This window comes from Panthera leo, chromosome D3, assembly GCF_018350215.1.
Source record: "Panthera leo isolate Ple1 chromosome D3, P.leo_Ple1_pat1.1, whole genome shotgun sequence".
In the NCBI taxonomy this organism is placed as follows: domain Eukaryota; kingdom Metazoa; phylum Chordata; class Mammalia; order Carnivora; family Felidae; genus Panthera; species Panthera leo.
In genome coordinates, this window is record NC_056690.1 from 29,813,428 (window position 1) to 29,835,873 (window position 22,446).

Here is a 22,446-nt window from a genome sequence, read left to right on the forward strand (position 1 = left end):
AAAGTCTAACCATTTTATTTCTGCATGAGTTGCTTTATACTCCACGAGACTGAGTGAGGTGAGAGAGGATCCAGGTCTTACCAGGTCCATTTACTTCAAGGGAATAACAATTAGAGCATTAACCAGGTATGAGCACTCAGCATTTCACCTACATACTTCATTTAATCCTCATGACACTGAGGAATACAACACTACCCCCTTTCTACAGATAAGGAAAACAAGACTCAAGTTGGATAACCTACAGCAGTCACATATCTAAGTAGTAAAAACCCATGCTCTTACATGCTCCATCATACAGGCTTCCAGAAAAAAAGTTAAACCTTGGGAGGAAGCCTGTGGCCAAAGATCAGAATGCTGGCCTCAGACAATCTGGTCAAGAAGTCACTCAGCAGATGTTGTTTCTTAGCTGTTTACTTTATTGTTAGGCTGCATAACTCATACATGTGTTACATGTTATATATGTATCAAATATTAAATAAATTTTAAAGATACCACCCAGTTTAGGGGCCACCCCTATAATGCCAGATATAGAAAAATAAAAGAACTCTAAAAGCAACCCAAAGCCCTCCTTCTGCTTCAACTACTTCTCCCTCTCCTCTCTTCCCTTCCTTCCCCACAGGCTCCAAAAAGCAGGGAAAAATTCCAGCCTGGAGAAGAGCAGGGGAAACAGCACCAAGAACTAACCCGGCAAGTTAGCACTCAATAAGAGGCATCTTTTGACTACCCCCACCTCATACCTCATACCTTAGAGAAGTCCAGCCTTTTCAAATGATTCCACCAGCTGACTGGACCAGAAGTGGACACCATCCCAAACTGGATCAGATTCTCTACCCCAGGAATTAGATTTAGAGTGCTCTCAGCCTCTAGTTGTCAATGTACTAAAGACACATACCTTGGGGGGCGCCTGGGTGGCTCAGTCGGTTAAGCGGCTGACTTCGGCTCAGGTCATGCATGATCTCGTGGTCTGTGAGTTTGAGCCCCGCGTCAGGCTCTGTGCTGACAGCTCAGAGCCTGGAGCCTGTTTCAGATTCTGTGTCTCCCTCTCTCTGACCCTCCCCATTCATGCTCTGTCTCTCTCTGTCTCAAAAATAAATAAACGTTAAAAAAAAAAATTAAAAAAAAATAAAAAATAAAAAAATAAAGACACATACCTTGGGGAACCAAGGGTAAGCTCTCTTCTGCCAAATGCATGGGGATGTGTTGAAAAAGGAAAAAAAAATCTCTGTGCAGAGACGAAGGGTGCAAGTTGATTTTGTAAATGTCAAGAGAGAAGGAGGTAGGTACGCTGGTCTATTTTCTAGTTCCTGGTTACAACCATACTTGAAGCTTTAACTGCACTTCCTATCCCTGAAATACCATAAGAAAGAGCCCTGAATCTTAATCACAAGTTCCATTTCTACAGTCATTTTCTATGAGACAGTGCATGAAACACTCCAGCACCTTACACTACCTTTCAATTAGCTAGCTCCAAGTTGTTCTTCAGGTCCCAACTTAAACACCACTTCTTCCAGGAAATCTTCCCAGACTATTCAAAACATTTTAGCTCCACCTTTTATACGCCCCGGTGGCACTGTGCACCTCATCATACTCGGTGTTATTCCTTTCCTGTGGGACTATAAACACCACAGAGTAAAACCACCTCTTCTGTTCAACACTTTGATCCTATTGCCTAGCACATAGGCCAGGTACACACTTAATAACATCATTAAGTGAATGGAAATCAAGAAACTGGTAGACGTAGGTAGAAAGGGTGAGAAGAAATCAACACTAACCTCCTGATAAAAAAGTTTGACCCTACCTCCCTCATCCTTTCCAAGTATCCAGTTTTTCCCTTTTCTACCTCCCTACAGCCCCAAGTTAGCTCTGACAATTACCATTTTATACTTCGGTGCCAATGCATTCAGGAACCGGGGCTGTAGGAAGTATGTTTCCAGATAGCTTGGTATAACAGAGTAAAACCTATCAAAAAAAAACAAAAACAAAAAACAAAAAAAGTCACAGATTTGGGGGTCTAGATAAATCTCAATTCCACTATATATATATTGGCTGTGAACCCTGGACAAGTTACATGAAATCTGGTTTCTTCATCTATAAAATAAAAAAAATATCTATTACCTCAAAGATGAGAAAGAAAATGAACTTGAAACCACAGTACCTAAAACAAGGCAGGCTTGTGCAGGTCCCTACCCCCACACCCTACTTCCCAGCTCCTACTGGCCATGGGTTCAAAACACATACACTGTCCTAACTAAGAATCTGAAAAGTGCCTTGGAGAATCCCTGCTGGCTTTCCAATGCGAGGGAGGCCCAAGTAGTGAAAGAGAAACAAAAGGGAAGAAATAGCATCTCAGGGTTAGGTAGGTGGGTACAGTGAACTGGATACAGGGTGAAGTAGCTCTGGATGTTTGTTGGGGAATCAGTTCTTTTTTAATTAGTAGGTACCTTATTGTGAACAAAATGGAAAATATTATATGGTTCCTGGGAAAACTGGGACGCTTTTTGTAAAAATGTTCTCATAAATACTTGATAATGAAAAACAAATTAAATTCATGGAAATGGCTTATCAGTTATAGCTAACCACAGGAATTCTACACTTTTTTTTTTTTTTTCTTTTTTAAAGAGAGAGAGGGTGAGAGAGAATCCCAAGCAGGCTCCAAACAGCAGCACTTGATGCGGGGCTCAAACTCCCAAATCATGAGATCATGACCTGAGCCAAAACCGAGTCAGAAGCTCAACCAACTGAACCACCAAGGCACCTGAAGAATTCTACACAATAGGGATGCTATTAATATCAAAATCAATTTTGTTGAATAGCTTGAAAGTACTCAAAACTTTCAAAAACACTGAATTTTCTGTTGCTCATGTAAACTGGTGTACTCAGATATTTGAGCTCCCAAAAGTATCCAAGAGATTTCTTCATTAAAAGTTAACAGATTGGCATCCCAGTGGCTCAGTAAGTTGAGCATCCAACTTCAGCTCAGGTCATGATCTCATGGCTCATGAGTTCAAGCCCTGCATCAGGCTCTGTGCTGATGGCATGGAGCCTGCTTTGGTTCTTCTGTCCCCCTCTCTCTGCCCTTCCCTGCTTGCTCACTCTCTCTCAAAATAAATAAATAAATAGATAGATAAATAAATAAATAAATCTTTAAAGAAAAAAAAGGTTAACAGAGGCTGCTGGCTGACTCAGTTGGTAGAGCATGTGACTCCTGATTTTGGGGTCGTGAGTTCAAGCCCCATGTTGGGTGCAGAGATTACTTAAAAATAAAATTAAAAAAAAAATTAACAATTGAGGTACCAGGGTGGCCCAGTCAGTTAAGTGTCCAACTTCAGCTCAGGTCATGATCTCACAGTTTTTAGGTTCAAGCCCCACGTTGGTCGGGTTCTGTGCTAACAGCTCAAAGCCAGGAACCTGCTTTGGATTCTGTGTCTCCCTTTCTTTCTGCCCCTCCCCTGCTCATGCTCTGTCTGTCTGTCTCTCTCCCTCTCAAAAATAAACACTTAAAAAAAATTAACAATTAACAAGCAAAACTAAGAATCTGATCCCAGATCCATTTGTCTTGAGCTTCAATAAATGATATACACTACTGCTAGTCTTGCCTTTCAAACAGGTAGTACAAATGACCTACCAGAGTTTTAGGAAGGGAGGGAGTGCTAACAGCAGACAGCAGTAAGGGTATGTTTATGGAGGAGATGAGCCTTAGAGGAAGTCAGGACTTGAACAGGGCCCGATGTTTTGCAAAGGTTGGAGGGGTATACTGCTAGCATCCTGACAGGACAATTCTCCTGCACAGGGACTGTACCACACACTGTAGGTCGTTTAGCATACCTGCCTCCACCACTACAAATGGAAGGCCTATAACACTCCCCAATCAATGTAAAAACCAAAAAAAAACCAAAGCAAAACAAAACCCAAAGACATTTCAAAATACCCCTGGAAAGGGGATAAAAGTCATACCCACTGAGTAACCCTAGATAAGCAGAAAGAAAAGAGAGTAAGCAGAGCAGGTAGAAAGCATAAAAAAGACAAAGAGGCGAACATAATTCACAAAATTTGAGGAGGAACTGGCAGAGACAAGACTATCCTTTAATGACTCTCACTTAACAAATGAAACTGAACTCCTCAGTAAACAATGTCCTTCAGGATTTGACCCTGCCCATCCCACTGTCTCAACTTCAGCTTTCTCCTTAAGGCACCCTATACTCCTGCCATCCCAAACAACTTGTGGTTTTCCTGACCTAATGTGCTGCTTTTGCATGTACATTTTCCTTTACCTAGAATGCACATTCAAGGCGAAATCCTAATCATACATCAACACCCAGCTCAAAAGTCTGTGAAGCCATAGAAACAGCCCAACAGCTCCACATCACTCAGGCCTCCTTTTTCTCAAATCGTTACACATATTCTTTCTGAATGGACTGGTATACTCTGTATTACTGTTCAATTCCATACAACTATTTGGACTAAAAAGTACTACAGGGCAGAGACCATGGGAATCCTGGCACATAACAGGTGCTCAATAAATATTTTCTGAATTACCTTATGTGAAAGTTTTTAGAAAGGCTAAAAAGTGATACAAGCAAGGAGACAACAGGTATTTCCTGTTATTAAAAGCATATATTTTCTCGGGGCGCCTGGGTGGCGCAGTCGGTTAAGCGTCCGACTTCAGCCAGGTCACGATCTCGCGGTCCGTGAGTTCGAGCCCCGCGTCAGGCTCCGGGCTGATGGCTCGGAGCCTGGAGCCTGTTTCCGATTCTGTGTCTCCCTCTCTCTCTGACCCTCCCCCGTTCATGCTCTGTCTCTCTCTGTCCCAAAAATAAATAAAAAACGTTGGAAAAAAAAAAAAAAAAAAAGCATATATTTTCTCAACTTTGATCTTTGGTGGCACATCATTTAGGAACCATACAGGCTGGGATGCTCTATCATTTCCTAGCTTTGTGTCCTTGGGCAAGTTAACTAACATCTCTCTGTCTCAAGTTTCCTCACTTTCATACAGAGCAACCACATTTGCAGTGTGATTATGAGGATTAATTAATGTATACAAAACAAACAGAAAGTGCTGATTTAAACGGTGGTTCTACTAGTCTGCCATAATCAACAAGTTTTAGTAACACAGGATGTTAAACCATTAGGAAGATGATCACACTGAAATTTTGCTTGAATCTTTTTTTTTTTTTTTTTAGGAGAGTAGAAAAATCAACAAGTCTAATAGCTTGTCTTCAAGCTGCATTGTTTGTCCTCTACAGTATTCAATGCCAATCCCTTATGACTACAGTCTCCCTTGGTTCCTGTGATGATGTGAATTCCTGGTTGTCCTGTCTCTGTAGCACACTTCCTCTGTCCTCTTCTGCAACTTGTCCTCTATTGACACCTAAAGTGAGGCACTTCTTTGACTCAGTTCTGACATATTTTTCTCATCTTATCCACTCTTAAAGTATCTCTATTTCAACTAGTATCTCTATGGAGGTGACCAGTATGATGTCTCAATCATATTCAGGAAGTATTTCAAACTCAACTTACTCAAAATACTTATCTTAGTTAATAAATGAACAAGCATGCACAGCTTCAATTTCTCCTCTGTCATACATTTTTTTTTTCTTTTTTTCTGATTCTTCTACGTCTCACCAGTCCTCAGATTCCTATTCCTTTGCCTATCTCTTAGTAATATTTGTCTGGGTTATCTTTGTCCTCAGTAGTTCTTCAACCTTTCTGGGACAACGGACCCCTTTGAAAACCTATTGAATGTAATGGATTGTTTACTAAAACGATGAATATACACATCTGCTTGCAATTTCACTTAATCAATGACCTCAAATAAGAATCTGTACTCATCCATGCAAGATTACTACTTACATAATTTTCACCTCCAGTTTCAACTTCCCTCTTCTAAATTTCAAGATGCCTTCTGGATATAGCCTAAATGGCCTACAGTCATCACAACTTAACAAGTCTGAACTCACTATTTCTCCCTAATAAGCCTGCTCTACCTCCAGTATTTCTCCTCTGATAATAGCACCACTATCCTCCCAGGCTCCCAGCCTAGAAGTCTTAGAATTAACAAATATGCCCATATGCAATCTCAGAAATCCTGGTCTCAGAAATCCCTCTTAAATCCAAAACCCATCTCTAAGACTCTTACCCTTTAAGACTGCATTATCCTTTACTTCTTCCCACACTTGCCATAATTCAGTCTTTCTATCTTACTTCAGAGAAGAGCCCACTATGGATTTTTTTTTTTTTGAAAGATTTTATTTTTAAGGAATCTCTACACCCAACATGGGGCTCAAACTTACAATCCTGAGATCAAGAGTTGCATGCTCTACCAACTGAGCCAGCTAGGCGCCCCATGGACTCAATCTTAATAAGGTCTCTCAACACCTCTGTTACCCTCCAATGCCACTTTATCACTTCACACCCAGGCAGTTACAATAGCCTAATTGATTCCCCCCACCAAATTTTTTTCTATCATTTCCATCAGTGTTGATCTATCTTCCCCAAAAAAATCTAAGAATTGACCATGTGACTGCCTGTTTTCAAAATCACTGATGCTTCTTCATTGCACAAATATACAAACTCAGTTTTGCCTTTAGAGTCCTCTACAGCTTGCCACCTAAATACTTTCCCAAGATTAGATTCCACAACTCAAACTGTCACTTGAGCCAATTATCCATCAAAATCATACCCACTCTTAAAGACCCAACTCAAACTCCACTCTGCATCTTTATACCCTCCATATAATGATTAGGAAAGGGCTCTGCACAAAAAAGGCAAAATTCCTAACTGCCTGAAAATCTTTAACTCTGTCGGGAAGTGTCACATTTTTTAAAATATCACTATTTAAATATTAACATTTCATTCAAGAAGCCCCCCATAAACAATCAACATTTATTAAATGCTAAGAATGTGCAATGCAGATTAAATTCTTATTTAGATGAGGATAAAAAGCTATAACCTGGACCCAGAATTATAATTCCAATTATACTTATATTTGGATTTTACTCAGGAAAGGAAAATTACAGTAAAAGCTATAACCTGGACCCAGAATTATAATTCCAATTATACTTATATTTGGATCTTACTCAGGAAAGGAAAATTACAGTAAAAAAATTACTTGGCATTAGGGGTGCCTGAGTGGTTCAGTCAGTTAAGAGTACAACTTCGGCTCAGGTCACAATCTCACAGTTTGTAGGTTCGAGCCCCCCGTCCAGCTCTGTGCTGACATTTCAGAGTCTGAAGCCTGCTTAGGATACTATGTCTCCTCTCTCTCTGCCTTTCTCCTAGTTGCTCACGCATGCATGCTCGCTCTCTCTCTCTCTCTCAAAAATAAACAAACATCAAACAAATTTTTCAAAAAAAGTACTTGGCATCTCCTCTGACAGAAAGTCAAGTAAGTCTATGACAATGACAGAAATACTTACTATATGTAAGTTATCTTCAGACTGGTAAAAATCTTATCAAGAAAAAACAAAAAACAAAAAACCTTTCAAGTGAAGTGTCCTAAACCTAGATTTTTTCAGTCCATATTTTACATGTAGGATTTTTTAAAAGAGCCCAAGGACTTGATGGAAAATTCTGAGCTTCTCATGAGATGTGTTTACCAGCATACGTACCAGCAGGTGCAATAGCAATCAGATGTATGATAGAGAAGTGATGCTGTGGGCAGTACTTTGTTACCTTCTAGGGCATTATTTCTTTTGACCTGACCTAATTTAAATTCTCTTTTGGCTCCTAACTCTCTGAGTTCACTACTTTTCACAGTTGTATATGTGAAGCACTTTGATCCTCAAGAAAATGAAAACGGTCAAGATTCAATTAGACTTTTTTTTTTTTAAGTCTTTCTAAGATACTTGTTAAAACATGCCCTTTATGGCATTTCTAAAATCACAATCACTCAAATTTGAATACAGTTCAAAAATATATTTACTTACAACAGTAATATATGCTAAAATTCTGAAGTTATTAATAACACCACTTAAGGACAGTAGGGTATAATAGAGCTGCAGCATTTGAAATAGGACCTCAGTCTACAATCTCAAGTCTGGACTCTACTTGTATGACCTAAGAATCTGCTTCACTTACAAATACTTTCTCACCTGAAAGAGGGATATCACCACCTTTTCCTCCTTCGAGGTGGCTGTTCAAATAAAATGAAATAATATACCTAGAAAAGCACTTGCCAAGTGTTCAATATATATTAGTTTACTTTTTCATTCAAAACAAAACACACTCACAAGAAGATTTAGGTGTAAGGGAGTCTACACTTCCATTAAGTCCTCATCACAAAACAATACAGCTAGTTCGAAGAACTACAAACGTTTCTGAGGGATATGGATCAAGATAAGGGAGGCTGCATGTGATTCTACAAGAATTCCATTACGGGTGCATACATATTGACCACTAAAACATTAATAGGAAAAGTCCACAGCAATTGTGCTAAAACGTCTGAATACATTTCTGCTGGCAAGAGAACTCACTCGGGGTCAAGAAAAAAAAAAAAAGAGTCAGATCAGGCCCAACTCCAAACGACTCTAATAAATTAAGAGAGCGGTACTGGCTTATTCTTCATGAAACGCAAACAGTATGGGTATTAAAATCCATTTAAAAACTTCAAACTTAAAATATTTCATAACTAACACTGCTGCCACGAATGCTTTTTATAGAAAGCCTGCGCAGGAGAGCACCGTTAGCATCACCGAAAAAAAAAATTAACGAAAGTCGAGGGAAACGGGAGAGGGAAGATCATTATTTCGGCGTTCGGCACACATGCCGAGGCGAACCCCTTTCAAGACCGCGGCCAACACCACCGTCGACAAGCCTCTGAAGGAATTCCTGGCTTTACAATCGGATGTCAAAAAGAAGACCACGATGCTAGCAAACTGGGAGGTGGAAGGGGATGAGGGACCGCTTCCGTTCCCTTCCCGGGGATCCTGGCTCTAAACTCGGCGCTGCGCCCGGGTCTGGGGGTCCCCGGGTGCTGGCCTCCGCCCCCTCCGCCCCTCCCCGCGACAATCGAAGGCCGGCCCGCGAACCGCCGCGAGCAACACCCAAACCTCGACAGTCTCGCGGGCCCCGCCTGAGGCCCCCGGCGCAGCGACCAGAGTGAAGTCATGGATTGGGGTCGCAGCGGCGCCGGAGGCCGGGGCGCGGACGAGGCCGCGGCTGCGTCCGCTGCGTCCCCAGGCGGTGGGGTGGGCGGGCGTGGCCCGGCCTGTGAGCGGGCGTGGACACTCACCACACCATGCCGTAGGCGCCCTCGCCGATATACGAGAGGTTGGTGTAGCGCGGCCCCACGTCGAACACCTGCCCGCGGACCATCTCCGGGCCCGCGCCCGCCGCCGCCGCCGCCGCCATGTTGGCTGCCGGGCCGCCGCCGCCGCCGCCTCCGCCGCGAAAGGCTCGACGTTCCGCGGCCGCCGCTCGGCCCACGCCGCGCCTCTCGGAGGGACCGCGCCGCTGCGGGTGCAGCTGCCGACGCTAACCGGGAAAGAGCAAGGAGGGAACCGTTTAGGAGAGCAACAGGGCCTACGGCCACTCGGACCGACTGCCTGCCTGACTGACTGACGGGCGGGCCGGCGGGCGGAGGGAGGGGCGAGCGCCGAGGAGGGCGCCGGGGCGGAGCGAAGAAACGTGTACGAGGATTGGCTCCCCCCGCCTCGGGGCGGGGCTGCAATGGCCAGCGGAAGCGGCGAGGTCTGGGCGGAGCACTGCGGCGGCAGAGTCACCGCCCTGCGTGGTCACGTGCGTTCGCGGGGGAGTTGGCGCGGGAGGCGGCTCTGGAGAAGCAGAAGGACACCGAGGCGTCAGGTTGGGGTGTATATCGCTGAGCCGGAGAGACTGTCAGGGAAGGGAAAGCCCCGGAGCGGGGTACTGACTGAGTCAGGGAACGACCTAGGACAGCGCATGAGGGACGCCAGCGCACCACACACCGGCCACAGGCCTGCAGCAGGCCTGCGCCAGTCAGTGGCCCGCACACAAACTTAGAAGCCTTGAGACAAGGACAGAAACCGAAAGGCTTGACCGACCGAGACCACAAAAGACATTTGAATACTGAGAAAGTGTGAAACACAAAGGTGGAGACTAACGTGAGAGATTTCGGATACGCTAATCAGACAGGTTCGTTCAACCAATGTTTGTTGAACATCTATATTATTCTGGGCATCAACATTCTAGTGGGAGATGATAGATAAGAAAGAAAGAAAAGAGAGGTAAAAAAAAAATACTCAAGTTGTAATAAGTACTATGAAGAAATATAAAGCAGGGTAAAGGGTTAGAAGGTAATGGAGAAAGACATTGAGATTCAGGGACTGAGGCCCAGATAGGTACAGACTGACAGAAGCTTAGGACATACTGAAACAAATGCAAGGATGGAAACGCTAAAACCCAAACAAGATGTAGAGAAAACGAGACAAACAAACTGAAGCCTTGGAAGTACTCACAAGCACCAGAGGCTGAAAAATAAATATCAGAATCCTAAAGCAAGTGAAAACCAAGAATAGCTAAGACAATGAAACAAATGATGCAGCCACTGCTTCAGAGCCATTTCCCAGGCCATCTGTGGAGAGGGAGGGAGTAAGGATGTAAGATCCTGCATCCCAGTTGTCCAACACTAATCTTGAAAGCCTTCAACTCATGACTTCTACACATCAGCAAATTTCAATTAGTCTCAAAAGTGAATAGGCAAACTCTTTAAAAACCTTGTAGGGAAGTAAATATATGGCACATGAGATAAGAAATGAAGTGCCAGAGGGGCGCCTGGATGGCTCCATTGGTTGAGTGACCAGCTCAGGTCATGATCTCTCTGTTTTTGAGTTCTAGCCCCGCATTGGGCTCGCTGCTGTCAGCACAGAGCCCACTTGGAATCCTCTGTCCCCCTTTCTCTCTGCCCCTCCCCTGTTCGCTCTCTCTCTCTCTCTCTCTCTCTCTCAAAAATAAACATTAAGAAAGAAAGAAAGAAAGTGCTGGAGCCAAAACTTACTCCTTGAAACATACTTAGTCCACTAAGCAGAACCCAGTTTTAGAATACACCTCACTTTTATTCTTTATTAAGAAAAGATTGTATCTTTTAAAGAACAGGCCAGTACGGGCTCCTGGGTAGCTCAGTTGGTTAAGCAGCTGGCTCTTGATTTCAGCTCATGTCGTGATCTCACTGTTGTGAGATCAAGCCCTGCATTAGGCTCTGTGCTGATGGCAAAGAGCCTGCTTGGGATTCTCTCCCTCTCTCTCTCTCTCCGTGCCTCCCACTGTCTCTCTCTCGCTCACTCTCAAAATAAACTTAAAAAAATAAGAATAAATAATTAATTAACATTAAAAAATATTATTTAAAGAACAGGCCAAGATAAATGGAGTGTACTGTGAAATGAAAACCGTAGTAACTGAAGTAAAATTCAATAGTGCAGTAAAAAGCAGATTTGACAATGCAAAAGAACAAATCATCAATACAGAAGATAAATGTGAGAAAAATTCAAAGTGATGGAATTCTTTAAGAAAAATTGAGTAGGAGAACATCAAGCTATAGGCATTGCTCAAGAGAAGACAGAGAAAATCAATTACAGGCAATAATTTAAATTATAATAAAACTTTCCTTAGTTCTGAAAACATCTGAGGTGCAGGTGGAAAACTGAGGGAATTCCCTGGGATCCAGAAAAATTAAGCATAAATCAACTTCAAGATGTAATCTGGAAAAATTTGTAAATCTCAGCGATAAAGAACAAATACAGTCTCCAATAAGGAAAAAAAAATTATTTATTAAAAAAAAAAACACTTGTTGGGGTGCCTGGGTGGCTTAGTCAGTTAAGTGTCCAACTCTTGATTTCAGCTCAGGTCATTATCTCATGGTTCATGGGGTTGAGCCCCAAGTCAGGCTCCATGGTGACAGTGTGGAGCCTGCTTGGGATTCTCTCTCCCTCTCCCTCTGTTTCTCTCCTGTTCGCCTGCCCTCGCTCTTTGTCAAAATAAATAAATAAACATTAAAAAAAAAAAACACTTGTTTTTTTTTTCAGATTCCTCCTTTGTAATAATCAAATGCAAAAGGAAGATGGAAAAGATTGACAGCACTCTGAGGAGGTAAATTGTAACCTTCCTTGGATGGTTTTATTCCCTCCAATCCTGAGTTCCTCCCAGCTCCTAAACCATTACTCAGAATCTCTTTCCTGAACGCCAGGTCAGCTTGTCTATCTACCCAACCTATACCTACCTACACAACCTATACCTACGTACACAACCTATGCAACCTACATAACACTATATGACATCCCCACAGATGCTTCACCTCCACATGTCCAAATTGCTGATAGCTAGAGCAGGAGTTCTGCACTCAGAGTGCTAGAGGGTTTCAGTTTTGCTGCTCCACTTACTACCTGCATGACCTTGGCCTCAGTTTCCTCACTCTTGAAGTGAAGATCATAATAGTACCTACCTCATAAGTGTGTTTTTTGTACAGAATAAGACAACATATGTAAAGAGCCTGGCACATAGCAAGTACTCAATAAATGTTATCTTTTATTATTATCTACTCCACCCAAACCTGTTCCTCCTCTTGTATCTGTGGATAGCATCACCACCTGGATACTCAAACTGGAATTACCAACTCCTTACCATTTTCCCTTGTTGCCAACTCTCACCTCCCCCACTCCCTGCATTGAACCAGTCACAAACTCCTGTAAATTCTGTTTCTTTAACATTTCTGAAATCCTGGGGCACCTGGCTGGCTCAGTTGGTGAAACATGAGCCCCATTTTGGGCATAAAGTTTACTTAAAAATAAAATCTTTAAAAAATTTTTTAATGATAGTTCTAAAATCCTTGTTACTCGAAGTATGGTGTCCAAACGAGCAGTGTCAGCATTGTGTGGGAGTTTGTTAGGAATGTGGCATCTCAGGCCCTCACCCAGACATACTGAATCCAGATCTGTATTTTAACAAGATCCCCAGGTGGTTTGTGTGCATATTAAAGTTTGAAAAGCACTATTTATTTTTTATTGAGGTATAATCAACATATGACATTACATTACTTTCAGATGTACAATATAATGATTCAATATGTGTAAATATTGTGAAATGATCACCATAAGTCTAGCTAGCATCCGCCAATCACACAGAGTTATACAGTTTTGAAAAGCACTGTTTTAAACATATCTACTTCATCCCCACTGCCATTCTGCTACTGATCAACTCTCTCACCTAGAGGACCACAGTAACCTTAATCCTTCTGCTTTCAGTGTAGCCCATCTCCAGTTGCTTCTCCTTGTACCCAGATCAATCTTCCCATAACAAATTTGACCATGTCTTTTCCCTTCTTAAAGCAATTCAGGGGCTCCCTATGGCACTCTCTTGTCTTCTATTCATACCACATACCTATCTCTCGCCCTGTGACATGTTCTCTCTTCACTCTTCCAGCATTGGTGGACATTTTAAAGCCACCACACTATCATGGCCACTAATTTTTTTCCAGAGAACTTCTCTCGCTTGGTTCCATGGGTGCTAAATAACCTTATGATTAGAGTTTGGCTTCACTTGTGGTTTTCAGCAGGGAAAGTTCACTAACCAGAGGACAGCCCTGTTCAGGTCCTTTGGCAATTACTATTTATCCTAAGATGGGAATTACATATACATCAGTCTCTGCTGAGTCAAGTTAGCATGAGTCAGGCCCAAAGGGAACAACCATCTAGCTACACTGACAGCAACAAATATTTGGAAACACAAAGCAGAGAACTAGGTTCTGGAACACTATGAGACCATGTGAAACCACTATCTAAGCATAAAACCCTGCTTAGATGGGCAACTGGCCACCTGGATGTCTTCCTTATTATCCTTCTAGAGTGGTGACAGTTCATAGATCTGTAAAATCTTCGAAAACAATGGACATCTTCTGTTTTTGCCTGCCCATCATTAAGTCCTCCTTCTGGAAGCAATAACCCAATTTTTCTTTGGCAAACTGACTGTTGTATGTTCTTAAGTGGTTTGGAGCACTGGCCCCACCCCCATGTCATAAGTAAGCATGTGACCCAGTCAGTGTCACAGACACTGGTTCAAAGGATGGGCATGTTACCTGATACAGGCCAATGAAACTTGGCCCAGACTTTTATAGGAACAATCAGAAAAAGAGTGCTCCCTTTCTGCTGGGGTTCTAGGGGAGTGAGTATGAGTTGGGGCAAAACATGCCATGATGTGAGAAATGCCCTCTGAGAATGAAGGCAGGATAGGGAAAGCAGAGTCCAGATATAGAGACAATTTCCTGATGACACATTTTGAGGCCGAAATCAGCTGAATCTGGACTTTACAGGTTCATGAGCCAATATATTCTCTTTTTTAGTAAAGTCAGTTTGAGGTAGGTTTCTGTCTCTTGAAACTACAAGAGTTTCTGACTAATACACTACCCAACTAACTCCCTTTTCTGCAAAAATTGCTCAGAATTGTATAATAAGCCACCAAGACATGAATCAGAAACTCATGAATGATTAAATGAGGGAAAAGAACTGGCAATAAGCCTTGAAACTAGCTAAAGATAGAGAGATAACTGAATAAAAACACCACTCAGTAGAGACTGTTTGATGCTGATAAGTTGAAATGATTGTTGTTGCTATGGTAACAAACAAAAAGCAAAAGAAAAAAGTGAGAAAAAGGATTTTTTTTAATTGGATTTTTAACCTTAGATTAATGCAGTGAAAAACCAGAAAGGAAGAAAGAGGGCAGAAAAAGCCAGGCATTAAGTCTTTGTTTTACATAAAATGAAGACAAAAGTTATTTTTAAAAATAGTATAATTTCATATGTTTTTTCATTGTAGGAAGCTTTATGTCTATTGTATAAACTATTACAAGAGAAAAAAGGGAAAATGTAATTCACGCAGCAAAAATCAAGAGCCTTGTACCAAGAAGTGTACCAGACACTTTGTCACGTTGTAAATGGAAAAGAAACAGCAAGGAATCATAAAAAATGACATCAAGGCAAAGAAAAGAAAAGAAAAATTAAATTATTGGGACTACACCAATAAAAAGCTTTTGCACAGCGAAGGAAACTATCAATAAAACGAAAAGGCATCCTACCTAGTGGGAGAAGATATTTACAAATGATATATCCAATAAGGAGTTAATATCCAAAATATAAGAACTTATATAACTCAACATCAATATAATAATAGTAATAATAATAATAATAATCTGATTTAAAAATGGGCAGAGGACGTGAACAAACACTTTTCTAAAGAAGACATACAGATGGCCAACAGACACATGAAAAGATACTCAACATCACTAATCATCAGGGAAATGCAAATCAAAACTACAATAAGATAATTACCTTACACCCATCAGAATGGCTAAAATAAAGAACACAAGAAATAACAAGCATTGCCAGGGATGTAGAGAAAAAGGAAACTTTGTTGGGAATGCAAATTGGTGCAGCAATGATGGAAACAGTATAGAGGTTCTTCAAAAAATTAAAAAGAGGTGTGCCTACCTGGCTCAGTTGGTACGGCATGTGACTCCTGACCTTGAGGTTATGGGTTTGAGCCCCATGTTGTGTATAGAGATCACTTAAAAATAAAATCTTGGGCCACCTGTGTGGCTCAGTCAGTTAAGCATCCGACTCTTGATTTTGGCTTAGGTTATGATCTCGTGTTTCGTGGGTTCAAGCCCTGCATTGGGCTCTGTGCTGACAGCATTGGAGCCTGGTTAGGATTCTCTGTCTCCCTCTCTCTGTCCCTCCCCTGCTTGCATAAATGCTTTCCCTCTCTCTCTCTCAAAAATAAATAAACATTTAAAAGTAGTAAAAATAAAATCTTAAGTAGCACCGGGTGACTCAGTCAGTTGAGTGTCCAACTCTTGATGTTGTCTCAGGTCACAATCCCAAGGTTGTGGGATCGAGCCCTGCATTGGGCTCTGTGCTGAGTATGGAGCCTGCTTAAGACTCTTTCTCTCTCTCTCTCTCTCTCTCTCTCTCTCTCTTTCTCTCTCTCTCTCTCTCCCTCTCGCCCTCTCCCCCACTCATACACACACACTCTCTCTAAAAAATTAAAAATTAAAAAAATCAATAAAATCAATAAATAAAATCTTTTTAAAAATAAAGAGAGGGTGCCTGGGTGGCTCAGTCAGTTAAGCGTCCGACTTTGGCTCAGGTCATGATTTCATGGTTTGTGGGTTCGAGCCCTGTGTCTGTGCTGACAGCTCAGAGCCTGGGGCTGCTTCAGATTCTGTGTCTCGCTCTCTCTCTGCCCCTCTCCTGCTCATGCTGTCTCTCAAAAATAAGTAAACATTGGGTGCCTGGGTGGCTCAGTCGGTTAAGCGTCTGACTTCACCTCAGGTCACGATCTCGCGGTCCGCGGGTTCGAGCCCCGCGTCGGGCTCTGGGCTGATGGCTCAGAGCCTGGAGCCTGCTTCCGATTCTGTGTTTCCCTCTCTCTCTGCCCCTCCCCCGTTCATGCTGTGTTTCTCTCTGTCTCAAAAATAAATAAACGTTAAAAAAATTTAAAAAAAATAAGTAAACATTAAAAAAAAATTTTAATTAAAAAGAGAATTACCATATAGTTCAGTAATTCCACTACTGAGTATTTACCCAAAGAAAATGAAAACACTAATTTGAAAAGATACATGCACTCCTCTGTTTATTGCAGCATTATTTGCAATAACTAAGATATGGAACCTGAGTGTCCTTCCACAGATGAATGATTAAAAAAGATGTGGTATATATACAATGGAATATTCAGCCATAAAAATGAAAGAAAATTTATCATTTGTAGCAACATGATAGACCTAGAGGATATAATGCTAAGTGAAGTAAGTCAGTCACTCACATGTGGAATTTAAGAACCAAAACAAATGAAAGAAGAAAGAAAAAAAGAGGCCAAAAACCAGACTCTTAAATACGGAGAATGAACTGTTGGTTACCAGAGGGGAGGGGGTTGGGGGAATGAGTGAGGTAGATACAGGGGATTAACAGTACATTTATCTTATTGAGCACTGAGAACTGTATAGAATTATTGAATAATTATATTGTACACCTGAAACTAATATAACTGTTAATTTTACTTGAATAAAAAAATTCTTTTAATTAAAAAAATTTTTTTAATGTTTATTTTTTGAGAGAGAGACAGAGTGTAAGTGAGGAAGGGGAAGAAAGAGAGGGAGACACAGAATCTGAAGCCGGCTCCAGGCACTGAGCTGTCAGCACAGAACCTGATGTGGGACCTGAACTCATGAACCATGAGATCATGACCTGAGCCGAAGTCAGACAATTAACTGACTGAACCACCTAGGTGCCCCCAAAAGTTTTTAATTTTTTAAATCACTAAAGACAGAATTTTACCACAGAATGAAAAGAAAAAAAAAAATCAAAACACCAGAATATTAGATGATGGAAGTTAGACTAGTAACGAATAAGGCAAATGTAAATAAATAGGAAAAATGTAAATAGGAAAATCTCAGATCAGATCAAAAGACAAACTCTGAATATGTACTGTTGTTAAAAAAACAAGGTGCCAAAAAATGCATATAGTATAAAAAGGCATTGTGAAACCAAATGTACCAAAAAATTGCAATGTAAAATAGGAAACAAAAGTCTTTAGAAATACACGTAATAGAAACTCAGTTATAGTGAACTATATTACACACCATTATCAGACTATGATATATAAAATAAAAATAAATATGAATTCAACAACAGAATTAATAAGTCATAAAAAATACAGGTTGAATTCTACACCTGCATGAAATACAAAAAAGTATCCTACACTGGGCCACAAGAGGTTTTATAAATTCAAATAAGCAAATATTGTTCAGGTCAATCCTGAACAAATCCTCTGATCACAGCACAACTTAAATTTCAAAATCCCCAACCAGTGGGAAATTAACAAACCTTCTACTAAATAATGTTTCAGTGAGGGAAGAAATATGATCACAGTCACAGGGTCAAGAAAATTATGAAAATAAGATGGCTACTACTGAAATCTTGGAGGGCAGTCTCTTTAATATTAGGCTGAAGGCTGGGCTGGCCATTGGCAGCACTATTATATAACATCACTCTGGCCCAAATAGAGCAGCTATTTTTCATCTCCTTTTCCTTAAATTTCAGTGTCCTCTGCTTGCCAGATAGAAGCTTTAAGCTGTAGGTTCAGAAAACTTTGAATCAAACAGAGCCAGGATTAGGTTTGTGAGTTACTTAGGGTGCCATATTTAAGGAGGTAATCAGTCCCAAGGTCAACAGCAGCATCTGAGAGAGGGCACCTCCTTAAGTGTTGCATCTTGGGTGTCTCAATTGCCTCACCCCAGACCTGGCCCTACCAACCCAAATTGGTATAAACATTAAGGACTCGTACTTTCTCACCTAACAGGAATCCCACAGGTAAGATTCTTGCTTCTCTTCTCTGCCCTTTTCTAGTCTCTGCCCAATTCTGTGCATTGGCATCATCCTCAGGCAGACAGGGAGATGGCTGTAGCATTTCCAGACTGCAAAGGTGCTACACTATTCAAGGGCAGGAAGGAATTGTGTCTTTGGAGTCTCCTTCTTATGAGTGAGGAAACCACCTAGCCACTCAGCGGGCTTCTGCTCATGCCTCATTGACAGGTGGGGTCATGTGTCTGCCACACCTAATCATCATCAAGAAGAAAGAGGCCATGAGTGCCTTAGGCCAATCAAGGTTTACCCTTGAAACCTAGGAGAAGGTGACTCTTCCCTAGTCATATGGGGAATGGTAGACACCCAATCAAATCAGGGCGGCAGCACTCAGAAAGAAAGAGGAGGGCACCTGGGTAGCTGAATTGGTTAAGCATCTGGCAGCTCTTGATTTCTTCACTGGGGTCATGATGACAGTTTGTGGGATCGAGCCTTGCAACAGGCTCTGTGTTCACGACACTGAGCCTCTTTGGGATTCTCTTTCTCCCACATCTCTCTGCCCCTCCCCTACTCCTAAGTACGAGCACACTCTTTCTCTCTTTCTCAAAATAAATAAAAAATAAATTTAAAAAAAGATAAAAAAAAGAAGGAATAGATAGGCCACCAAAAGGGCTGTCCCATTGCTCTCACATGACATATTCCTCCCAGTCTTCACCCAAGTCTCCCTGTCTAGCTCAAATCACATACATCAGTTCTACGTTCAATCCTACAGCCCCTCATTACAAATCTCTCCTTGAACTTCCCACCTGCCCACTATGTCTTTCCAGCTCACTCAAAAGCTTTCTCAGTTCCCCAAGCCAAAAGTAAACACCTTCTTCAACCTCATTCTTTTTTTTTTTTTTATGAGAGAGAGAGACAGAGCACAAGTGGGGGAGGGTCAAAGAGAGAAGGAGACACAGAATCCAAAGTAGGCTCCAGGCTCTGAGCAAGCTGTCAGCACAGAGCCCGATGTGGGGCTTGAACCCACGAACCATGAGATCATGACCTGAGCCAAAGTCAGACTCTCAACCAACTGAGCCACCCAGGTGCTCCTCAACCTCATTCTTTACCACTCCTAACATCCAACTGATACCCAAATCCTCCTCATTGGACTGCCTAAATATTGCTTGTTTTTTTAAAACAAACTTTATTTTTTAGATTTACAGAAAAATTGCAAAGATAGTACAGAGTTCCCAATACCCCACACTGAGTTTCTCCTATTAGTAACTTCTTGTATTGGTATGGTACATTTGGTACAATTAATGAACTAGTATTGATACACTGTTATTAACTAAAGTCCATAGTGTATTAAGATATCCTTAATTTTTACCTAAGGTCTTTTTTCTGTTCCAGGATCTCACATTACATTTATTCATTGTGTAGTTGTGATGGTTTCTCAGACTTTCCATGTTTTTGATGACCTTGACAGTTTTGAGGAGGTCAAGTATTTTGTAGACTATCCCGCAACTGGGATTTGCCTAATGGTTTTCTTATTATACCTCTGGCTATGTGCATTTTGGGGAGGAAGACAAGAGTTAAAGTGCCAATTTCATCACAATATCAAGGCTATATGCTACCAACATGACATCACTGTTGGTGTTTACTTTGATCACCTGGCTGAGTTAGTGTTTGTCAGATTTCTCCCCTATAAAGTGATTATTTTTTCTCCCTTTCCCAGACTGTGCACTGGAAAGAAGTCACTATGCCCAGCTAATACTTAAGGAGTGGGGAGTTATGCTTCATCTCCTTGTAGATGGAATTTTTCTGCATAGGAGAGTCATCTCAACATTCTTTGACTTTTATAATTTGAAATAATTTCAAACTTAGAAGTTACAAGAACAGTATAAGAATTTCCATATCCCCAGGGTGCCTGGGTAGCTCAGTTGGTTAAGTGTCCAACTTTGGCTCAGGTCATGATTTCACAGTTCATGAGTTTGAGCCCTGCATCAGGCTCTGTGATGACACCTCAGAGCCTGGAGCCTGCTTCCCAATTCTGTGTCTCCCTCTCTCTATGCACATCCCCCACTCACACTCTGACTCTCTCTCTCAAAAACAAATAAACATTAAAAAAAAAAAAAGAGGGGCGCCTGGGTGGCGCAGTCGGTTAAGCCTCCGACTTCAGCCAGGTCACGATCTCGCGGTCCGTGAGTTCGAGCCCCGCGTCCGGCTCTGGGCCGATGGCTCGGAGCCTGGAGCCTGTTTCCGATTCTGTGTCTCCCTCTCTCTCTGCCCCTCCCCTGTTCATGCTCTGTCTCTCTCTGTCCCAAAAATAAAAAAAAAAAAAAAAAAAAAAAAACGTTGAAAAAAAAAAAAAAGAACTTCCATATCCCTTTTTTTCTCCTCTCTCCATATATATATATATATATATATATATATATATATATATATATATATAATTTATGCATATAATAATATATGTATATATTAATATAGAGATATAATTATACTTTAAACATTATATATAATTATTGCCATAGTTCTTTCATGGACCATTTGAGAGACAGTTAAAGAGTTGATGACCTCATCATCCCTAAATGCCTCTGAGTGTATTTCCCCAAACAAGAAAGCTCCTACATAGCCACAGTACAATCATCTGAATCAGGAACTCAACGCCAATACAGGCATCCAGTCCTGACTCTATTCAGATTGTACCAATGGCTGCACAACATCTCTTATTTTTCTGGTCTAAGATTCAATCCAGGATCATAAGTTGCGTTTAGTTGTTATGCCTTTTTTGTTTTCAGTATATAACAGTTCCTTGGTCTTTCTCTACCATTCATGACCATGTGTTTTTGTTTTGTTTGTATGTTTAGGGAATATTTTTTAATTTTTTAATCTTTTAACATACAGCAAAATTGACTTTTAAAATATATAGCTCTATGGATTTTTAAACATATATAGATTTGTGTATCTACCACCACCATAAAGCTATGGAACCCTTCCTAATAAACTCACTTGTGCTATCCCTTTATAGTGAAACTCCCCCTTCCCTAACCCTCACAACCTACTGATCTATTTTCCTTCACTGTAGTTTCATCTTTTTGAGAATGCCATTTAAATGGAATCATAAAATATGTAACCTTTTCCAAATGATTTCTTTCATTTGGCATAATGCCTTTGAAATTCATCTAAATTGCTGTATCAATAGTTTGTTCATTTTGTAGTATTCCATGCCACTGTGTAGATGTACCACTGCTTATTTATCTGCTCACCAGTTGAAGGACATTTTTTCCCCTAGTTTTGTGTGATTATGAATAGAGCTACTATAAATACTTGTATATAGGTTTTTGTGTGAATATAAGTTTTCACTTCCCTGGAGTAAATGCACAACAGCAGAATTGCTGTGTTGTATGGTAAGTGTATATTTAACTTTATAAGAAACTGCCAAATTGTTTTCCAGAATGACCATGTTTTACATTCCCACCAGCAATATATGAGAGTGCTAGTAACTATATTCTTGCCAGTACATGATATAGTCAATATTTTTTATTTTGCCTATTTTAATAGGTATATAGTAGTATATTTTATGTTTTATTCTGTAAGTTTTATAGTTTTACATTTCACATTTAGATCTATGGTCCATTTTGAGTTAAGTTTGGCATAATGTGTGAGGCTTATATTGAAGTTTTTTTGTTTGTGTTGTTTTTTGGGTTTGTTTGTTTTGCCTATGGAGGTTCAATTTTTCCAATACCATTGTGGAAAGGACTGTCCTTTTTCCACTAAATTGCCTTTGCAGCTTTGTCAAAAATCAATTGGCAAAAGGTAACACTAAAGAAGATAGCAGAGCAGGGAGTTTCAGGATTCCATCTATTTACAGAAACAATTAAAGTGGCAGAACTGCCTGAAGCAACTATTTTGGAACTGGAGTCTAACAGAATGCTTGCAGTAAAAAGGAGAGAGGTTGACAAGGAAGCTGGTAAATTTCAATGTAAGTTTTTCACGTGATAGCAGATGTCATGCCAATCCCTCATCCTGGTAGCAGGCAGCTGCAGGGACTGAGTCTGTATAACTGGCAGTCTTTTGGACCCAAGGTGATCAACAACCACATAGTCCCCCAAAAACTGTGATTGTGGGTTTTGATTGCTAAT

General features: G+C 41.0%; 1 protein-coding gene and 1 long non-coding RNA gene across 3 annotated transcripts in view; one reads left to right on the forward strand and one right to left on the reverse strand.

Moving 5' to 3' along the window:
• Nucleotides 1-9,565, reverse strand: part of MAPK1 (mitogen-activated protein kinase 1) — a 109,922-nt gene extending 100,357 nt beyond the window's left edge. The window contains exon 1 of one of the 2 annotated variants that reach the window (XM_042910840.1): nucleotides 9,230-9,565. In XM_042910840.1, coding sequence (XP_042766774.1) covers nucleotides 9,230-9,348 — 119 coding nt within the window. In that variant the 5' untranslated portion in view covers nucleotides 9,349-9,565. Of the gene's footprint in view, nucleotides 1-1,874; nucleotides 2,601-9,229 lie in introns of those variants that run through there. The other variant, XM_042910842.1, reaches the window with a different exon arrangement.
• Nucleotides 9,566-9,710: 145 nt separating this feature from the next.
• LOC122203078 overlaps nucleotides 9,711-22,446 on the forward strand; it is a 31,395-nt gene continuing 18,659 nt past the window's right edge. The window contains exons 1-2 of the long non-coding RNA XR_006195074.1: nucleotides 9,711-10,110; nucleotides 11,997-12,060. This is a non-coding gene — a long non-coding RNA (uncharacterized LOC122203078). The remainder of the gene's footprint in view (nucleotides 10,111-11,996; nucleotides 12,061-22,446) is intronic.